This window comes from Corylus avellana, chromosome 8 (assembly GCF_965113065.1).
Source record: "Corylus avellana chromosome 8, dhCorAvel1.hap1.2, whole genome shotgun sequence".
Taxonomy (NCBI): Eukaryota; Viridiplantae; Streptophyta; class Magnoliopsida; order Fagales; family Betulaceae; genus Corylus; species Corylus avellana.
In genome coordinates, this window is record NC_142497.1 from 1136562 (window position 1) to 1153383 (window position 16822).

At 34.4% G+C, this 16822-nt stretch overlaps 1 protein-coding gene across 1 annotated transcript; it reads right to left on the reverse strand.

The window, feature by feature from the left end:
• Positions 1 to 1470: 1470 nt before the first annotated feature.
• Positions 1471 to 3887, reverse strand: LOC132163713 (G-type lectin S-receptor-like serine/threonine-protein kinase RLK1). The gene has a single exon (XM_059574084.2). It carries the CDS (start codon positions 3882 to 3884, stop codon positions 1473 to 1475), a length of 2412 nt encoding a protein of 803 aa, XP_059430067.2. The 5' UTR covers positions 3885 to 3887; the 3' UTR covers positions 1471 to 1472.
• Between the last annotated feature and the right edge of the window lie 12935 nt (positions 3888 to 16822).

Sequence of the window (16822 nt, forward strand, 5' to 3'; positions counted from 1 at the left end):
TTCTTTCTCGAATCCAGGCAAAAACCAAGACTTTTTGATAATATTTTTAATTATGAAATTTTTATTTTGTATTTTTAATTAATATATGAACACATGTCGATTTTTTAATGGTGTTGATGTGGCTTCTCGTTAAATTTTGGATGGGATTTAGACAGAAGTATCATTTCCATTTTTTGCTATTACCCAGGTATTATTTGTGATACGAATTGAAACCGAGGAAACAAAAAAATAAAGTCGTTAAACCACAGAGAGCTGAAAGTTATTTAACCCTAATATTAAATATATTAAAAAATAGTATAGCAAAACGAAATTTTTTGGGTTTAGAATTTCATACCAAAACACTAAACACAAGCCCAAAACTATCCCAAAATGGTCTAAATTAAAACATGCTCTATAATGAGGCCCCAAACTCTAAAACAAGCATCAAACATGCCCTTACTCCGATGCCGTTTAACATAAATAACTGCTAACAGGCGATTCACTGCCTGTCTGTAAGTTGTCAAACAAGGAGATGATATTTTTTACTGATTGTAAACAGTAATATGTACACCACTATATAGTGATGTGGTTCGTGATTTACAAGGCAAAGCAATGAGACAAGATATAATTTATAGCAAGACAATTCCACATATTGTGGGATTGTGTCAATTAAGAAGATTTGCTTGATAAGTATTCCTGTGGGATTGTGTCAATTAAGAAGATTTGCTAGATAAGTATTCCCATAGGTGAGCTTTTCTGTTGAATGTTTCCTCGATGAGACGAATTCCATTTATTATGATAGTTGAATATTCTGAATTATCTCTCATTTCCATTCCTTGCTGATTGACAACAAGGCTCATTCCCTTCTTTGTATGTCCAACAACTACAAGGCTATTGACAGCAACACTCCTTTCTTTCCTTGCAAGATTGACAGCTGGAAGATGATCTTCATTTGGAAAGTTGATAATACTAGGTTTATTATTATATGATTTGTAATGATTTTAGAATAAATTAGTCACATACTCACAATAACATATACCATGGAGTCAGAAATTTTTGTACATGGAAACTTAAATGAGTAATATTACAAGGAGAACTAGAGTTTTCTTAAATGTAATGTGTCTTTTAAAATTGTTATTGAATTTAAGATGATTATTATTAAATTTTTATCTATTAATAATTTTAAAAACTACCGGACACAAATCCAGATCAAACTCAACTTTATCTCAACCTCGTCAAGTAAAAGTGAAAAGAGTCATATGCAGAATTCACATTCTGATAATTAGAAGAACAACAAGAATTGTGCTCAAGCTCAACAACCCCATAGAAAATAACATCCGAAGATAACTCATTGAACTTTAAATTTATTTACTTAAATTCAACTTTTAATCTACACTGTATGAAGCAAGACAAACTTAACTCTAAATTACTGACATTAGATTACAAAACAGAGCAAATGCTTATTAATTAAAAAAAAAAAAAAAACTGCAACTTCATGTAGTGGTAAAGGGAGATGGACATGGTGGAATGGGTACATCAACAACTCCTTCAAGCATATGCGTAACCTTCCTCATGGTGGGTCTAAGAGATGGTCCTTCTTGAATACACCAAATGGCAACCTTCACAAACCTCTCTAGCTTCTCCATGTCATCCATGGCCTCCCTCTCATATTCTACCAGAACATCTAATGTTCCTTCTTGAAAGCAATCATAAGCCCAATCTGTTAAAATTGCTTTGTCCTCCTCGCCAGACTCCATATCCACGCTTCTCCGACAACAAATGATCTCTAGCAGCATGACACCAAAGCTGTACACATCAACTTTAGCTGTAATTGGCATGTTCCTAAACCATTCCGGCGCAACATACCCTTTTGTTCCTCTAATGGCAGTATGCGTTTGGCTCTGATCCATCACCAAAAGCTTTGCTAATCCAAAGTCAGAAATTCGGGCATTGTTATATTCATCGAGCAGTATGTTCCGAGGCTTTATGTCACAATGAATAATCTGAGTGCTGCACTCTTCATGTAAATACAAGAGTCCTCTAGCAATCCCAAAAGCAATTTGGATTCTTTGCTTCCAATTTGGTTTCAAGTCTCCAAAAAGGAAACCTGCTAAAGTTCCATGGCTCAGTAACTCATATACTAGCAACCGTTGCTGTCCCTCATCACAGAATCCAATCAGCCTGACCAGATTCTTGTGATGTGTCTTACCAATAATTTCCACTTCAGCTTTAAATTCCATCTCTTTCTCTTGTGCACCACTATTAATTAACTGCTTGACTGCCACATGGAGTACATTAGAACCCATCTTTAGCGCTCCTTTGTAAACAATACCGAAAGCTCCTCTTCCCAATTCTTCCCTGAACCCATCTGTAGCCTCTAGAAGCTCTTTGTATGTAAGGCAACGCAAATTCATTTCCCAGACAGACCCATTTCTGTCAATTTTGCTCACTTTCTCCTTGTAGAAAAATCCATAACAAATAGCCCCAATCAATATAAAGATGACAAACAGAGAGCAACCCAGAAGCACTGACCCCGCCAGTATCAAACGGTCCTGGTTCTTCTTCTTTTGCACTGGATTCTGGAAAGGACCAAGTAGTGTGGAATTATCTTTCCTAACTTTAAAAAATACCTTCCCTCCATCATCTTCCCTAAATCTCCCATTGGAGAGTGGTAGCTTCTTCTTCCAACAGATATTGTTGGTTGAAAATATTGCAACAGCACACATGCAATCTTGCAAGCAAGAATTTTTGCAATTCTCTTCAGTAAAAGACGGCAACCTTATGTAATCTGAAAATGCAAAATTAGTATTAGTTAGTTCCTCTAAATAATACAGAGCTTGTTGGGAATTAATTTCATCTTCTTTGCATCCGGCCTGTATGAAGTCTGGCTTGCAGCTTCCATACGGATCATTTGGATCGAGTAAAGAGTAGCGTTTTGGGCAGTAACATGTTGGCCTTTTATTTTGTGGGTTGATTTTGCACACACTGTTATACCCACAAACACCGGTATATGACGCGACAGCATTAGGGGGTACATTAGCCAGGCAAATATTATCAGGTACAGTCCAAATGGGGGTCCAGCTTTCATTGCCTGCGGAAGTCTTTGGGTGAGAATACAGAGTGAAAATTCCATCAAAGTTGAGAGTAACTCTGAAATATAAATTATTCCCAGTTGAGGGACTTCCCTGTGCGATGGCGATGCGTTCTTCATTCTCTCTCAGAATATAAAAGTAGCCGGAGGCATTGAAGACCAATTGCTTACCGGAATTTGATGTATTGAGATCACCAGCAGTGTAATAAGGTTCATTTGGATCATCTGTGGGCAAGTTTATGGTATTGAGCACAAGATTACCTTCCTGACGAAAGCGTAGCTGGAACCTTCCTTTGGAGAAGTTGGTCTCTGACTGTCGGGAAGAAAGGACCCCTCCCCTTTCCATAATTTGTGTAGGCAACATCGTATCAGAAGGATATTGGAAGCTTTCCCATAGCTTTTTAAAGTTGCTATCTTCCAGCACAAAGTTGCCTGTGTCATTCATTACACCATAGGCAACAACACCAGTAAGGCTCTGATCATCAGATGATGTCCATAACTCTTCGCCTTGAGAGCTAGTAAGCACAAGCCCACGATCCGCAGTTAGGTCCACCTTTGATCCCCTCGGAGCAATCTTTCCACCATTTGGATACCAAACTATGGTTCTGTCTGGTATTTGGTCGTACCATATAGAAAGCAAGAAGAAATCTGAGCCGCTGAGCTGATGAAAGCCAAAGGCAAATTCACCAGAAGGAGAAAGCCATGAAGAATTATCATTGGTAGACAGAGATCTGCCCACAGTTATTTGAGCAACAGCAGAAGTTGGTAGCAGAAGTAGCAAGAAAAACAGAGTATGAGCCAGAGAAAAAGCCATTGCCAAAATTAAGAAATTCAGAAATTGGTCTCAAACAATTACAACAAGCGGGTTAAGACGGGTGTAAACAGAGTACTACGCCTCGACTATAAATAATTGTATTTCAAGCAAAACTCTTACTTGGTGAATTACCACGAACGTACATGTCTTGTTCTTTTTTCAATCTTCGGGTAGCGAAACTTAGCACGACATTTGGACAAAGTCTTATTGGCTGTGACAACGTGTAATTAAAACTATTTGACCAACTTGAAAAAAAAAAAAAAAAAACTATTTGACCAACTTACAAAAAATAAAAAACTATTTGACTAAGACATTTGACCAATAGTGATATGCGGAACGTGTAATTAAAACTATTTGACCAACTTACAAAAAATAAAATAAAATAAACTATTTGACCAACTAACAAAAAATAAAAAACTATTTGATTAAGACATTTTACCAATAGTGATATGCGGTTATAGCAAAAAAACAAATATAATAATAACAATCTTTTCTCATCACCACCGGTTAATTGACTACGGAATTGATAGGGGGAAATAAGAGAAAACTCAACCTTTAAGTATTTCTTATTAATAAATTGATCAAAATAAATACCAACAGACCGCTAAGACAATCTTAATAGGCTTATATTGAGCCTAAATTTGAAAATTTAAACGTTGGAATTATGAAATTCCCATGAAATATAAAATTATAATCCTCTAAATAAGCTTTTCAACGCCATCAAATTTGTCTCAATCCAATATTAAATTTTTGGCGTAGACAACTTGATTCTAGTAAGATTGCTCTTTTCTTTTCAATGATAATCGCACTAGTGAACGTTCGGGGGAACTCGGTTGCAAAGCTCGCCCAAATGGGTCAGTGACTGAGCCTCTCAGGAGGTCTCCCATGTGACTTGGTCACATTCTCATTCGAACAAAGTTGTAGTTGAGCTTCTCGAGAGGCCTCTTAGTGACACTCTGCCGCAACCCTGTCCGAACGAGAATGTGATTGACGGTCTCGGTGGTTCAACGAGTAGTGCTTAATTGCAACTTGCATTCGGATGGTGTTGCAACCGAGCCATAGTCAGTAGCACTCAGCTACGACCTACATCCAAACAGTGCTACCGCTTAGTCGTGTTGCCCTCTAATTTTGTCCTTGGTCCATGCTACAACAGACACACCCTCTCTTAAAAAGAACCTATCATTTAATTTATACAGGTTAATGATTCATTCAGCAGATGTCACTTAAAGATATTAGCCATGTTATAGGAGAGATCACCATGTCGCCCGAAAGATCAATGATGTAGGCATTTTCGTTTATCTCTTTTAGTAATCAATACAGACCATAATTAGCATCAATCATGCCAATCTTCTTAGAATTACAATTTATTATATTTGTAGTTCGTGTGGATTTTGAAAATTCTAAAACGACTCCAAACGACACCTATTCAAATTTCTAGGTGATTCACAAATATTAAGCGGAATAAGATCTGACCTAACAATCAATAATTAACCAAATACAGATATGTAATGAAAATCAAGAACACAGATATTTGGTTACGAAGAGGAAACCATTTAGAGAACTCTCTAAATGTAAAACCTCTCCGGGGCAGCCAAACCCAGGAAATCAATCCACTATAAGAAGAATAAGGAATACAAGAAGAATTACAAAACCTTTGCAATCTACTCTTCCTTGTACACGACAAGCGACCCACTTGACTTCTACCGCAGTAGCCCTTTCCAGAACATCTGGCACAATTCTTCTATAAGATTTCCTTTCATCGGAACTCCGATTGGCTTCACGTATTTAATCCCTTCTCAAATAAGCTAGAACAATATCTCTCTCTAAGCTCTCTGATTTTGCTCTCCAAAAATACGTAGGTTACAATGGCAAACTCCCGTAGCTTAAATAGAAAAATACACAACATAATACTGCCGTGTCCGGACATGGCTGATCTGAGGTCCGGACATGGCTAGGTTTACTTATTCGTAACCTAGTGATGTCCGGACCTTCAATTCGTATGTCCGGACATCTCAACAAACAAGTGTTCTCTGGAACTGAGGTCCGGACCCAACATCTGGAGGTCCGGACATCTCCTTCAAACTTCACGTTCTGGATATCAGGTCCGGACCCAGCGTCTGGAGGTCCGGACCTGCCTCATCAAGCTTTGCTTCTGGAAATGGGGTCCGGACCCGACTTCTGGAGGTCCGGACCCGGACTGTCCAGTCTTCATCAACAACTCCGATCGATGGGCGTTTGTGGTCCGATTGAGCTGAAATTTTGCAGGGACGTTCATAACACATGAATCTACATTATGAACGGTGGAGATTGGATTCTGAGCATTCTATATTAGTGTTTGAGCCGTGAACAGTAGCATCTGCATTTTGGAACTGAATTAAGCCAACACAAGAACTAACAGATTTGAACTATAAAAAAACTATCTCAAGTCAACCTTGATGAGTCCCATATCAAGGGAATGTTAGATCTGTTTGGATGATATTATTAAACATTTAATCAAAAGTTAAAAAAGTGATTATTCTTTTAAGTTATCCTAGCTGAAAGTCTGACTAATTTACTCTCGAATCATTACAAATGATATAATAATAAACCTACTAATATAATATCCCTTTATTATTTGCCAATTTTGTGGTTTGAGCATGAAACATGGTGATCGAGATCATATACAATTCTTCTTCTGCATTTTGAAATGTCAATAATTGCCAACCTTCCCCGTACCAAGTCAAAGCCAGGTTCGAAGGCTGGTACTTGGTAGACAGAGAAGGACAGAAATGTCAATATATATATCCCCATGCTGATTGACTTTATAATATCTCTAGAATTATTGGTGCGGTGACTTTCTTGGTAAAAGTATCATCGATGCAAATCAAATGAAATGGAGAGTAACTAGTTGGTTAGCAAAAAAACAAATATAATAATAACAACTGCTGAAGTTGGTAGCAGAAGTAGCAAGAAAAGACAGAGTATGAGCAAGAGAAAAAGCCATTGCCAAAATTAAGAAATTGGTCTCAAACAATTACAACAAGCGGGTTAAGACGGGTGTAAACAGAGTACTACGCCTCGACTATAAGTAATTGTATCTCAAGCAAAACTCATACTTGGTCAATGTTGGGTGGTCCCTCTTATGTGGGGACCACATTGACTATAACAAAATAAAGAGTTTTATTTATAGTAGAATTCTAACACAGTACGTGTGTTTATAAAGAGATTAAAGAGAAAAAATAACAATAAGAAAAAAATAAAGAGTGTGGCGGCGCAGACAGAGGAAGAAAAAGAAAAAGGAGAAAAAGGGTTTCCCTTATTCACATCCGTCAGAGATTAGAGGTTCGTTTGTGGTTCGATCTTGATGTAATTTTAGAATGTTGTTCCTAACGACAAAAGTTACATATTGACCGGTGTCGATCGTTGGAATTATTCTCTAGTCGCTTGGTTGATAATACCTACTTTGTGAGATTTTTTTTTTTTTTTTTGGTTGAAATCTATTTTAGGGTGATGAATTTATGTTTAATCCAAGAATGCATGTATTCTTGATGTAGTGATAACCTCTAGATATTTCTCTAGGGAAGACAATTGTAAACTCATTATTGTTGACAGTAGAAGATTTAACTGGATTAGGTCCTGTAGTTTTTACCTTCACATTGAAGGGTTTTCACGTAAAAATCTTGGTGTCTTGCTTGTGGGTTTGCTTGATTATTATTTTGCTACTAATGTGTGACTATTTAATTTGCACAAAGAAAAGTAGATTAATTCTGCTGAGCATCTAAAATTGGTGTTCACCTGTAGCACCCCAGATTTTTAAAGTCTTATTTTAGAGATATTAAATTGATGCTATGATTATATTAATATTCATATTAGGTAATGGCATTTACTTTGAGGTTGAGATATTTATTGATGATATTAGGTAATAATATTTATTCTTGAGGAACTTATTAGATCTTATGAATATTATTGGAATGAATATTGATTTGAGGTTATTATATCATGATGATGATTTTATATTGATTATTTTATTGGGAAATTTAAGAGATATGATAATTGATGATTGATTGGTATAATTTGGAGTATGATTGTAATAATTGGTGATATAATAGGATAGTAAATGGTAGGTATAAGGATGGTAGAATAAGAAGGTAGAATAGTATAGGGTTGGTGAAATAGTATAGGGTTGGTAGAATAGTATAGGGTTGGTGAAATAGTATAGGGTTGGTGAAATAGTAAAATGAGGGTATAATTGTAAATTGAAGGTAGAATAGTGTTTGATTTTCTCCTATAAATAGAACTCTTCTCCTTCACAATTTTCACCACTCATCTCCTCTCCCATCTCTTGCATATATTCTTCCTTCTTCCGCTTTTTACTCGGTCTTTCTTCTTTCTAAGAGTGTTTACTCAGAACAGAGAGAGAAATGGCGAGACCAAGCGCTACAAGAAAGAAATAACACAAGAGGAACCGAGAGTGAGATGGGAAATTTAAGACAGAGAGCTGAAGAGGAAGAAAGAGAGTTTAGGCGAGAGAGAGAGAGAGAGAGAAAGTCAGTGAAGGGATTGTTATGGGTATGGACCAACTGCAGCAGAACGGGTTTCAAGTAATTACCTTTGATGATCCATTCATGTAATCCACTGTAAGTATTCTTACTTACTGAGTATGATATTGATATCCAATAATACGGATTTTTGTGGTTTTATAACTTGTTTAGCATTTTGCTATATATGATTCAACAATGATTTATATTGTCGGAAATCAATTGACTCACTACTTCACAGTTTTTTGTAGTGCTTGCAAGAATGGAAAATCAAGGTAATTATGCAGTTGTGATTAGAGATTCATATTGAAATGTACAGAGATTCCAAGTTGGTTAAGTTTTGTCTAGAGTTTAGACTGTCGGATAGATTTGTATAAATGCCTTGTACGACATAGCTTTGGGTATTTTTGTATAAAGAAAAGTATTTTAACAGTATTTTTTTGTATTGATAAATTACAGTTTTTCCGCTATATGAGATTGTTACAAAAATGGTATCAGAGCCACCTAGTAACGCCAGGTCATGTGGTATTGAAGCACTGCATGATGAGAAGAAGCCCACATTGAGTGGGTAGTTTATAGAGATAGTCATGGGTGCTAAGTCCCACATTGCCTAGTTACTAGGTGAAACTGGGCTTTATAATGAATTATAGGGAAGCTCCAAATTGACTAGTCCTTTTGGGGTAATAGCGCAGATGTGGCTAGCGCTTTTCCCTGGGATGTTACAAATGGTATCAAAACATTACCCAGCCTGAGATGGTGGGAGTGTGCACAAGCCTATGAGGGTCGCTAGTGGACACACGTTGGTGATGCCAAAAGTGGGTTATATTATAATGGTGTCAGTTAAGACACAATGAAATGTATAAGGGCCAAAAGTTAAGGGCCGAGAATGAAGAAATTCCCTGAGGATTGCCAACGGTGACACTGGTGCCCAAGAAGAGTGCTTGTAGAGTCTCACATCGCCTGGGTATGGAATATGTTATGATATTTATTTATGAACAGATTGAATTTAAAAATTTTTATAGTAACTTGAGTAAGTTATGGTTCAAGTATGATTTGTTTTTAATTTGGGTTGCTCAATTTGAAGATAGGTGGTAATTTATGGGCTTTAATTTCGAGGACGAAATTCTAATAAGGAGGGAAGATTGTAGCACCCCAGATTTTTAAAGTCTTATTTTAGAGATATTAAATTGATGCTATGATTATATTAATATTCATATTAGGTAATGGCATTTACTTTGAGGTTGAGATATTTATTGATGATATTAGGTAATAATATTTATTCTTGAGGAACTTATTAGATCTTATGAATATTATTGGAATGAATATTGATTTGAGGTTATTATATCATGATGATGATTTTATATTGATTATTTTATTGGGAGATTTAAGAGATATGATAATTGATGATTGATTGGTATAATTTGGAGTATGATTGTAATAATTGGTGATATAATAGGATAGTAAATGGTAGGTATAAGGATGGTAGAATAAGAATGTAGAATAGTATAGGGTTGGTGAAATAGTATAGGGTTGGTAGAATAGTATAGGTGTAACGCCCCGATATTTGAACTAGCAAATATCGAAGTCGTGACGCTGCAACTTTAGAAAATACAATCTTACAGCGGAGTATGTATATTTTTTTTTTCTTTTTCTATGACCTAGGAATAACTTACACAACACAGTTGAGCTGACTGAAATACCTCGAGGTGATATATTATTAAATAAAATAGAAACATGGTTTTCATTACAACATATGTACACACTAAGTGTACCAAATATATGCCACAGACGGCACCTAAATTAACATAGTAATATCTATTAAGTTACACACATCACCATACATAATAAAAGCGATTAACATAAATGAGACTTGCTCCATAGAGTAAGCATAAATCCTGCAGCAGATGGTCTATCAACCATCAAAACCAGAAAAAGGACCATCGTCCTCACTTTCTATCCCTGCATCAAGATCTATGTAAAGATGACGTTATCATATTTACATAGGCAAACAAGTGAGTAATCTATTTTCTTAGATATAAAGACTAAAAAAGACTAGTTTGAACAAATAAGATTAAAGACTAAAATATATAATAATGAATGAGTTGTGAATGCAGCGTAATGACAGATTAGTTTGTGTTTTATGATAATCTTTCTTCAGACCTCTTCTCATGAGCTCTCAGCCCGCTTACGTCCGTTATGTCCCTCACACTTTAGAGGTTTACTTGTTTAGTGCTGGTAACTACACCGCCCCAGCTTAGTTATATATTAGGCCTTTTGGACGGTTATATACCCCCATCCACTGAGATACCGACAGTTCCTCGCGGCAATCCACCCAGCTTGTTCTTAAGGTGGCTATCTTATCAGCCCATTTTATTAGACACATTATGCAATAGTTGTATTGCAAAATTATATCAATAAGACAAAATAAGAATTCCTATAACAATAAAACAAAGCTAGTACTCAGTAAGTATATCCATACTTACACTCCTTAGTGTAGTATTCTGCTCCACTTCTGCATATAATACATACATACAAACAATACTTAGTTCATTCTCCAATAATATCATTGTTTTAAAGACACTCATCTTTTTATATTTATTTATTATCCGTCACTTCATCTTTACTTACTCATTTTATTATATTAATATAAAATAGTCATATATAACTAGTTAAATGACTGAATGTAAATGTTAAATGCATATTTCGGGGATGACCTCAAATAGTCTTTACCGCCAGAAATATGAACAGAAATTTAAATGACATAAAAGAAATGACTGAATGTAAATGTTAAATGCATATTTCGGGGATGACCTCAATTAGTCTTTACCGCCAGAAATATGACATAAAAGAAATGACTGAATGTAAATGTTAAATGCATATTTCGGGGATGACCTCAATTAGTCTTTACCGCCAGAAATATGACATAAAAGAAATGACTGAATGTAAATACTGTAAAGTAAATAATATATAGATAATATTATAAGTCCTTAATTGATTTTGTCCACTAACTCTTTATTATTAATTCACTTGTTCCATTACTTTATTTTACATTATACGCTTTATTGGGTCTTTAAACAATTAAATGAGGACAAGTAATAAAAGCAATAAATCATGATATTTATACATGAAACACTTACCCAATAATCCTTTAGAAGTAAAACTCCACCAAATCTTCTCTAGTTTTAGAAAAACGCTTGAACACTACAAGAAAGATCTAGGCTATATGGTATTTGAGTAGAACTAAGAAATAAAATGAAAGGAGGAGCAAACAATTTTACTTGTTCTAAGATTGTAAAAACTCAAGTGAAAGTGAATTTAGCTATAGGCTCTATTTATAAGAGAATGGATGGTTAGGATTTATTTTTACACATTTGATCTAAGGGTTGAGATGGATTTAACCAAAAGAATGAACCTAGTCCATATTTCATGCTCTATACCAATTGATATTTTCGTCCAAAATGAGGGCAGTGTATTCCGATCCATTTTTCAATGTCCAAACGTACTCCGATTGACATGAAATTTTGAGAGTAGATAGAGGACTCCGAGACAAACATTTTATATTTTTGGTTCGACTTCATCCGAGTTCGTTTGAGTCTATTTTGGCCTATACAAAGTTTCCTATTCAACTTGGGCTTTAATCTATTTGCATTGGCCACTTGCCTTATTAAATAATTATAACCATGATATTTACTATAATCATCATTACTAGAAGACTTTAAGCTTTCAACAAAGGTGGCTAGCCTTGGTGTCTTTCTTTAGCAGTTTTAATCTCATTTAGACAGTATGAAAATTAAGACACTGCTTTTTAGGCTAAAAACTGAAAAGCTTCAAATTAATTTATGACTTCACTAAACACCAATACAAATAATTTATTTACTAGATTGTGTTTAATTATGCTCATAAACATATTAGTGACGCTAAATTTTAGAATTGAAGTGATATACAAAAGATGTCAAAAATCAATGTAATATACCTTTAACACTAAATAGTTATTCAATATCATTAATCCACATATCATTGATCTAATTTATTCATTCATATTTTTAATCTTATTTAATATTATTTAAATAAGAGCTTTAAAATCTAGGTCGTTACAATAGGGTTGGTGAAATAGTATAGGGTTGGTGAAATAGTAAAATGAGGGTATAATTGTAAATTGAAGGTAGAATAGTGTTTGATTTTCTCCTATAAATAGAACTCTTCTCCTTCACAATTTTCACCACTCATCTCCTCTCCCATCTCTTGCATATATTCTTCCTTCTTCCGCTTTTTACTCGGTCTTTCTTCTTTCTAAGAGTGTTTACTCAGAACAGAGAGAGAAAGGGCGAGACCAAGCGCTACAAGAAAGAAATAACACAAGAGGAACCGAGAGTGAGATGGGAAATTTAAGACAGAGAGCTGAAGAGGAAGAAAGAGAGTTTAGGCGAGAGAGAGAGAGAGAGAGAAAGTCAGTGAAGGGATTGTTATGGGTATGGACCAACTGCAGCAGAACGGGTTTCAAGTAATTACCTTTGATGATCCATTCATGTAATCCACTGTAAGTATTCTTACTTACTGAGTATGATATTGATATCCAATAATACGGATTTTTGTGGTTTTATAACTTGTTTAGCATTTTGCTATATATGATTCAACAATGATTTATATTGTCGGAAATCAATTGACTCACTACTTCACAGTTTTTTGTAGTGCTTGCAGGAATGGAAAATCAAGGTAATTATGCAGTTGTGATTAGAGATTCATATTGAAATGTACAGAGATTCCAAGTTGGTTAAGTTTTGTCTAGAGTTTAGACTGTCGGATAGATTTGTATAAATGCCTTGTACGACATAGCTTTGGGTATTTTTGTATAACGAAAAGTATTTTAACAGTATTTTTTTGTATTGATAAATTACAGTTTTTCCGCTATATGAGATTGTTACATCACCTCTAACGGTGAATTACCACGAACCTGTACATGACTTGATTTTTTTTTTTTTTTTTTCAATCTTTAAGTGGGGAAGGCTTAGCACGACATTATTTTGTTTTACATGTTCACACAAGAGGGGGGAAGGAGAATTCGAACTAATGACCTCAACTTCATTAAGTGTGGTCCTAACCGATTGAACTACCTTTGAAGCTTAGCACGACATTTGGACAAAGTCTTAACACCCTGTAATTAAAACTATTTGACCAACTTACCAAAAAAGAAAAAACTATTTGAGTAAGACATTTTACCAATAGTGATGCAGTTATAGCTAAAAAAACAAATATAATAATAACAATTTTTTCGAGTTAATTAACTATGGAATTGAGTGGAAATAAGAGAAAACATAACCTTTAAGTATTTTTTTTATTAATAAATTGATCAAAATACATAACAAGCTAAGACAATCTTAATTGGCTTATATAGAGCCTAAATTCGAAACCTTAATAATAATAATAATAATAATAATAATAACAAAAAAAAACAAAATAAAAATACTGTGCAACAAATAGAATACATAATCAAAATTAACTTTTACATAGTAAACATTGGAATTATGAAATTCCCATGAAATATAAAATGGTAACCCTCTAAATAAGCTTTCTAACACCATCAAATTTGTCTCAATCCACGTTTATACCGGTTAATGGTTCTTTCAGCAGATGGTACTTAAAGATATTAGCCATGTTAAACATAAGAGAGATCACCATGATGATGTAGGCATTTTCGTTTCTCTTTTAACACTCAATACAACCCTCAATCAGAATTGTTACTTTATTTATTTCTCGTATCAAGAAATAAGAATTAAATAAATAATCAATTCAAAATAGTTGATTCCACAAAATACTATTTATTTAGAATAAATCACTGAACACCATATATATATATATATTATAATTGCAATAAATATATGTGACATACTAGCATACCTTAAATTGAATTTCTTACATAATTAGCAACAATCTTGCCAATCTTCTTAGAATTACAATTTATTATATTTGTAGGTCGTGTCAACTCGTGTGGGTTTGTAGTATAAAAAAACCTATCTTAAGTCAACCTTGATGAGTTCCATATCAAGGGAATGGTAGATCTATTTGGATAATATAATTAAACAATTACTCAAGTTAAAAAAGTGATTACTCTTTGTCTGCGACTAAACAGAGTATCAGCAAGTGATTACTCTTTGTCTGCAAGTAAGTTAAAAAAGTGATTATTCTTTTAAGTTATCCTAGCTCAAAGTCTACGACTAATTTATTCTCCAACCATTATAAATGATATAATAATAAATGGATAAAGTTTTCCTCTAATTTATTCTCCAACCACCGGCACCGACATGACTTTTGTGGCTCTTCTACTGATACGATGTTGCCTACACAGATTATGGAAAGGGGAGGTGTTCTTCCTTCCCCACAGTCAGAGACCAACTTTTCCGAAGGAAAGTTCCAGCTACGCTTCTGGGTTGCTCTCTGTTTTTCATCTTTATATTGATTGGCGCTATTTGTTATGGATTTTTCTACAAGAAGAAAGTCAGCAAAATTGACAGAAATGGGTCTGTCTTGGAAATGAATTTGCGTTGCCTTGCGTACAAAGAGCTTCTAGAGGCTACAGATGGGTTCAAGGAAGAATTGGGAAGAGGAGCTTTCGGTATTGTTTACAAAGGAGCAATAAAGATGGGTTCTAATGTACTCCATGTGGCAATCAAGAAGTTAAATAGTGGTGCACAAGAGAAAGAGATGGAATTTAAAGCTGAAGTGGAAATTATTGGTAAGACACATCACTCGAATCTGGTTAGACTGCTTGGATTCTGTGATGAGGGTGTGCTACGGCTGCTGGTGTATGAGTTCTTGAGCAATGGAACTTTAGCAGGTTTCCTTTTTGGAGACTTGAAACCAGATTGGAAGCAAAGAATCCAAATTGCTTTTGGGATTGCTAGAGGACTCTTATATTTACATGAAGAGTGCAGCACTCAAATTATCCACTGCGACATAAAGTCCCAGAACATACTCCTGAATGAATATTACAATGCTCAAATTTCTGACTTTAGAATGACAAAGCTTTTGATGATGGATCAGAGCCAAACTCATACCGCCATTAAAGGTACAAAAGGGTATGTTGAGCCTAAATGGTTTAGGAACATGCCAATCAAATAAAAAAAATTCCTATAGTATGTTATTACTTAATTAAAAATTCCTATAGTGTAGGGGTGTACCAAAAAGACTGGGAAATCGGGCAACCGGTTGGAAAAAACCGGTAATCGGGGTGCCTGGTTCCGGTTACTGATTTTAGGGTTTTAAAATAATCGGGTAACTGGGTATATAATAATAATAATAATATTTTTTAATTTATATATATATAATTTTCGAATTTAAATATTCATTATTATTTTTTTACTCTAGGTTTAGGGTTCACAAGAATGAGATTTGAATTTAGAATTTAATATTTATTATTTAGTGTTTAATCTCATAAGAATGAGATTTGTAGTTGAATTAAGCCTAGTTGTTGTTGTTGTTTTTATTTTTATTATTATTATTTTTTTATTTTTTTAAAATGGGCACAAAATGGTTAAATTAAGCCCAAACATTAGGCCCAATACTTAAAATAAGTCCAAAATGCAAAAAAATTTAAAAAACCAGTTTCTCGGTTAGGATAACGGGGTACCAACCGGAACCGGTTAGTTATTGTATACCCGGTTTTGGTTTTCAAAAATAAAAAATCGGGTATCCCAGTTTTGCTTGCCTGGCCAATAATCGAGAACTGGGATCGGGCTTTCACCCCTATTACAATGAAAAGCACAAAATTGCTAGTCACTATTTTTGTGATATTCTAGCTAATGACAGGCTATTCTGTATGTTGGAGCTAAAAAAAAGCAATAATAACTAAATGTAGCTAATATTGCTCTTTTAAACTAAGTTGTTGGAGTTGCTCTTACTCCAATGCAATTTAACATAAATAACTGTAACAAGCAATTCATCGCCTGTCCAGCGCTTCCATGGATGATGTTTCATGTTCAAAAGGCTTTCACGATTCAAATAAATCCACAGAATTGGCAAATAATCATGGGATAATACTAGGTTTATTATTATATGATTTGTAATGATTTAGAATAAATTAGTCAATTAATGACAACCAATCTCTAAGAGGTAACTCAATCGGCTAAAGACCACACCTTATAAAGCGGAGGTCTCTAGTTCAAATCCCTCGGCCTTCCCTTCTTGTGTGGGCACGTCAAAAAAAAGAAAAAAAAAATTAAAAAAAAAATGACAACCTAATTTACCACAACCTCGTCTTAGAATAATTATAAAAGTCCTAAACGCTAAACAAGAAAGAAGATTTATTTTATTTTAAATTATTAGGATTATGTTTATTTTTCTTATTAAGATTTAGTATACTTTTATAAATAGCGTAAACTCACTCATTCAAATTATTATCAATTCTAAGCATTTTTTTTTTTCAAA

Excerpts from the sequence above, each read along its gene's own strand:
- LOC132163713 (XM_059574084.2), bottom strand. The coding sequence starts at position 3,884 with ATGGCTTTTTCTCTGGCTCATACTCTGTTTTTCTTGCTACTTCTGCTA.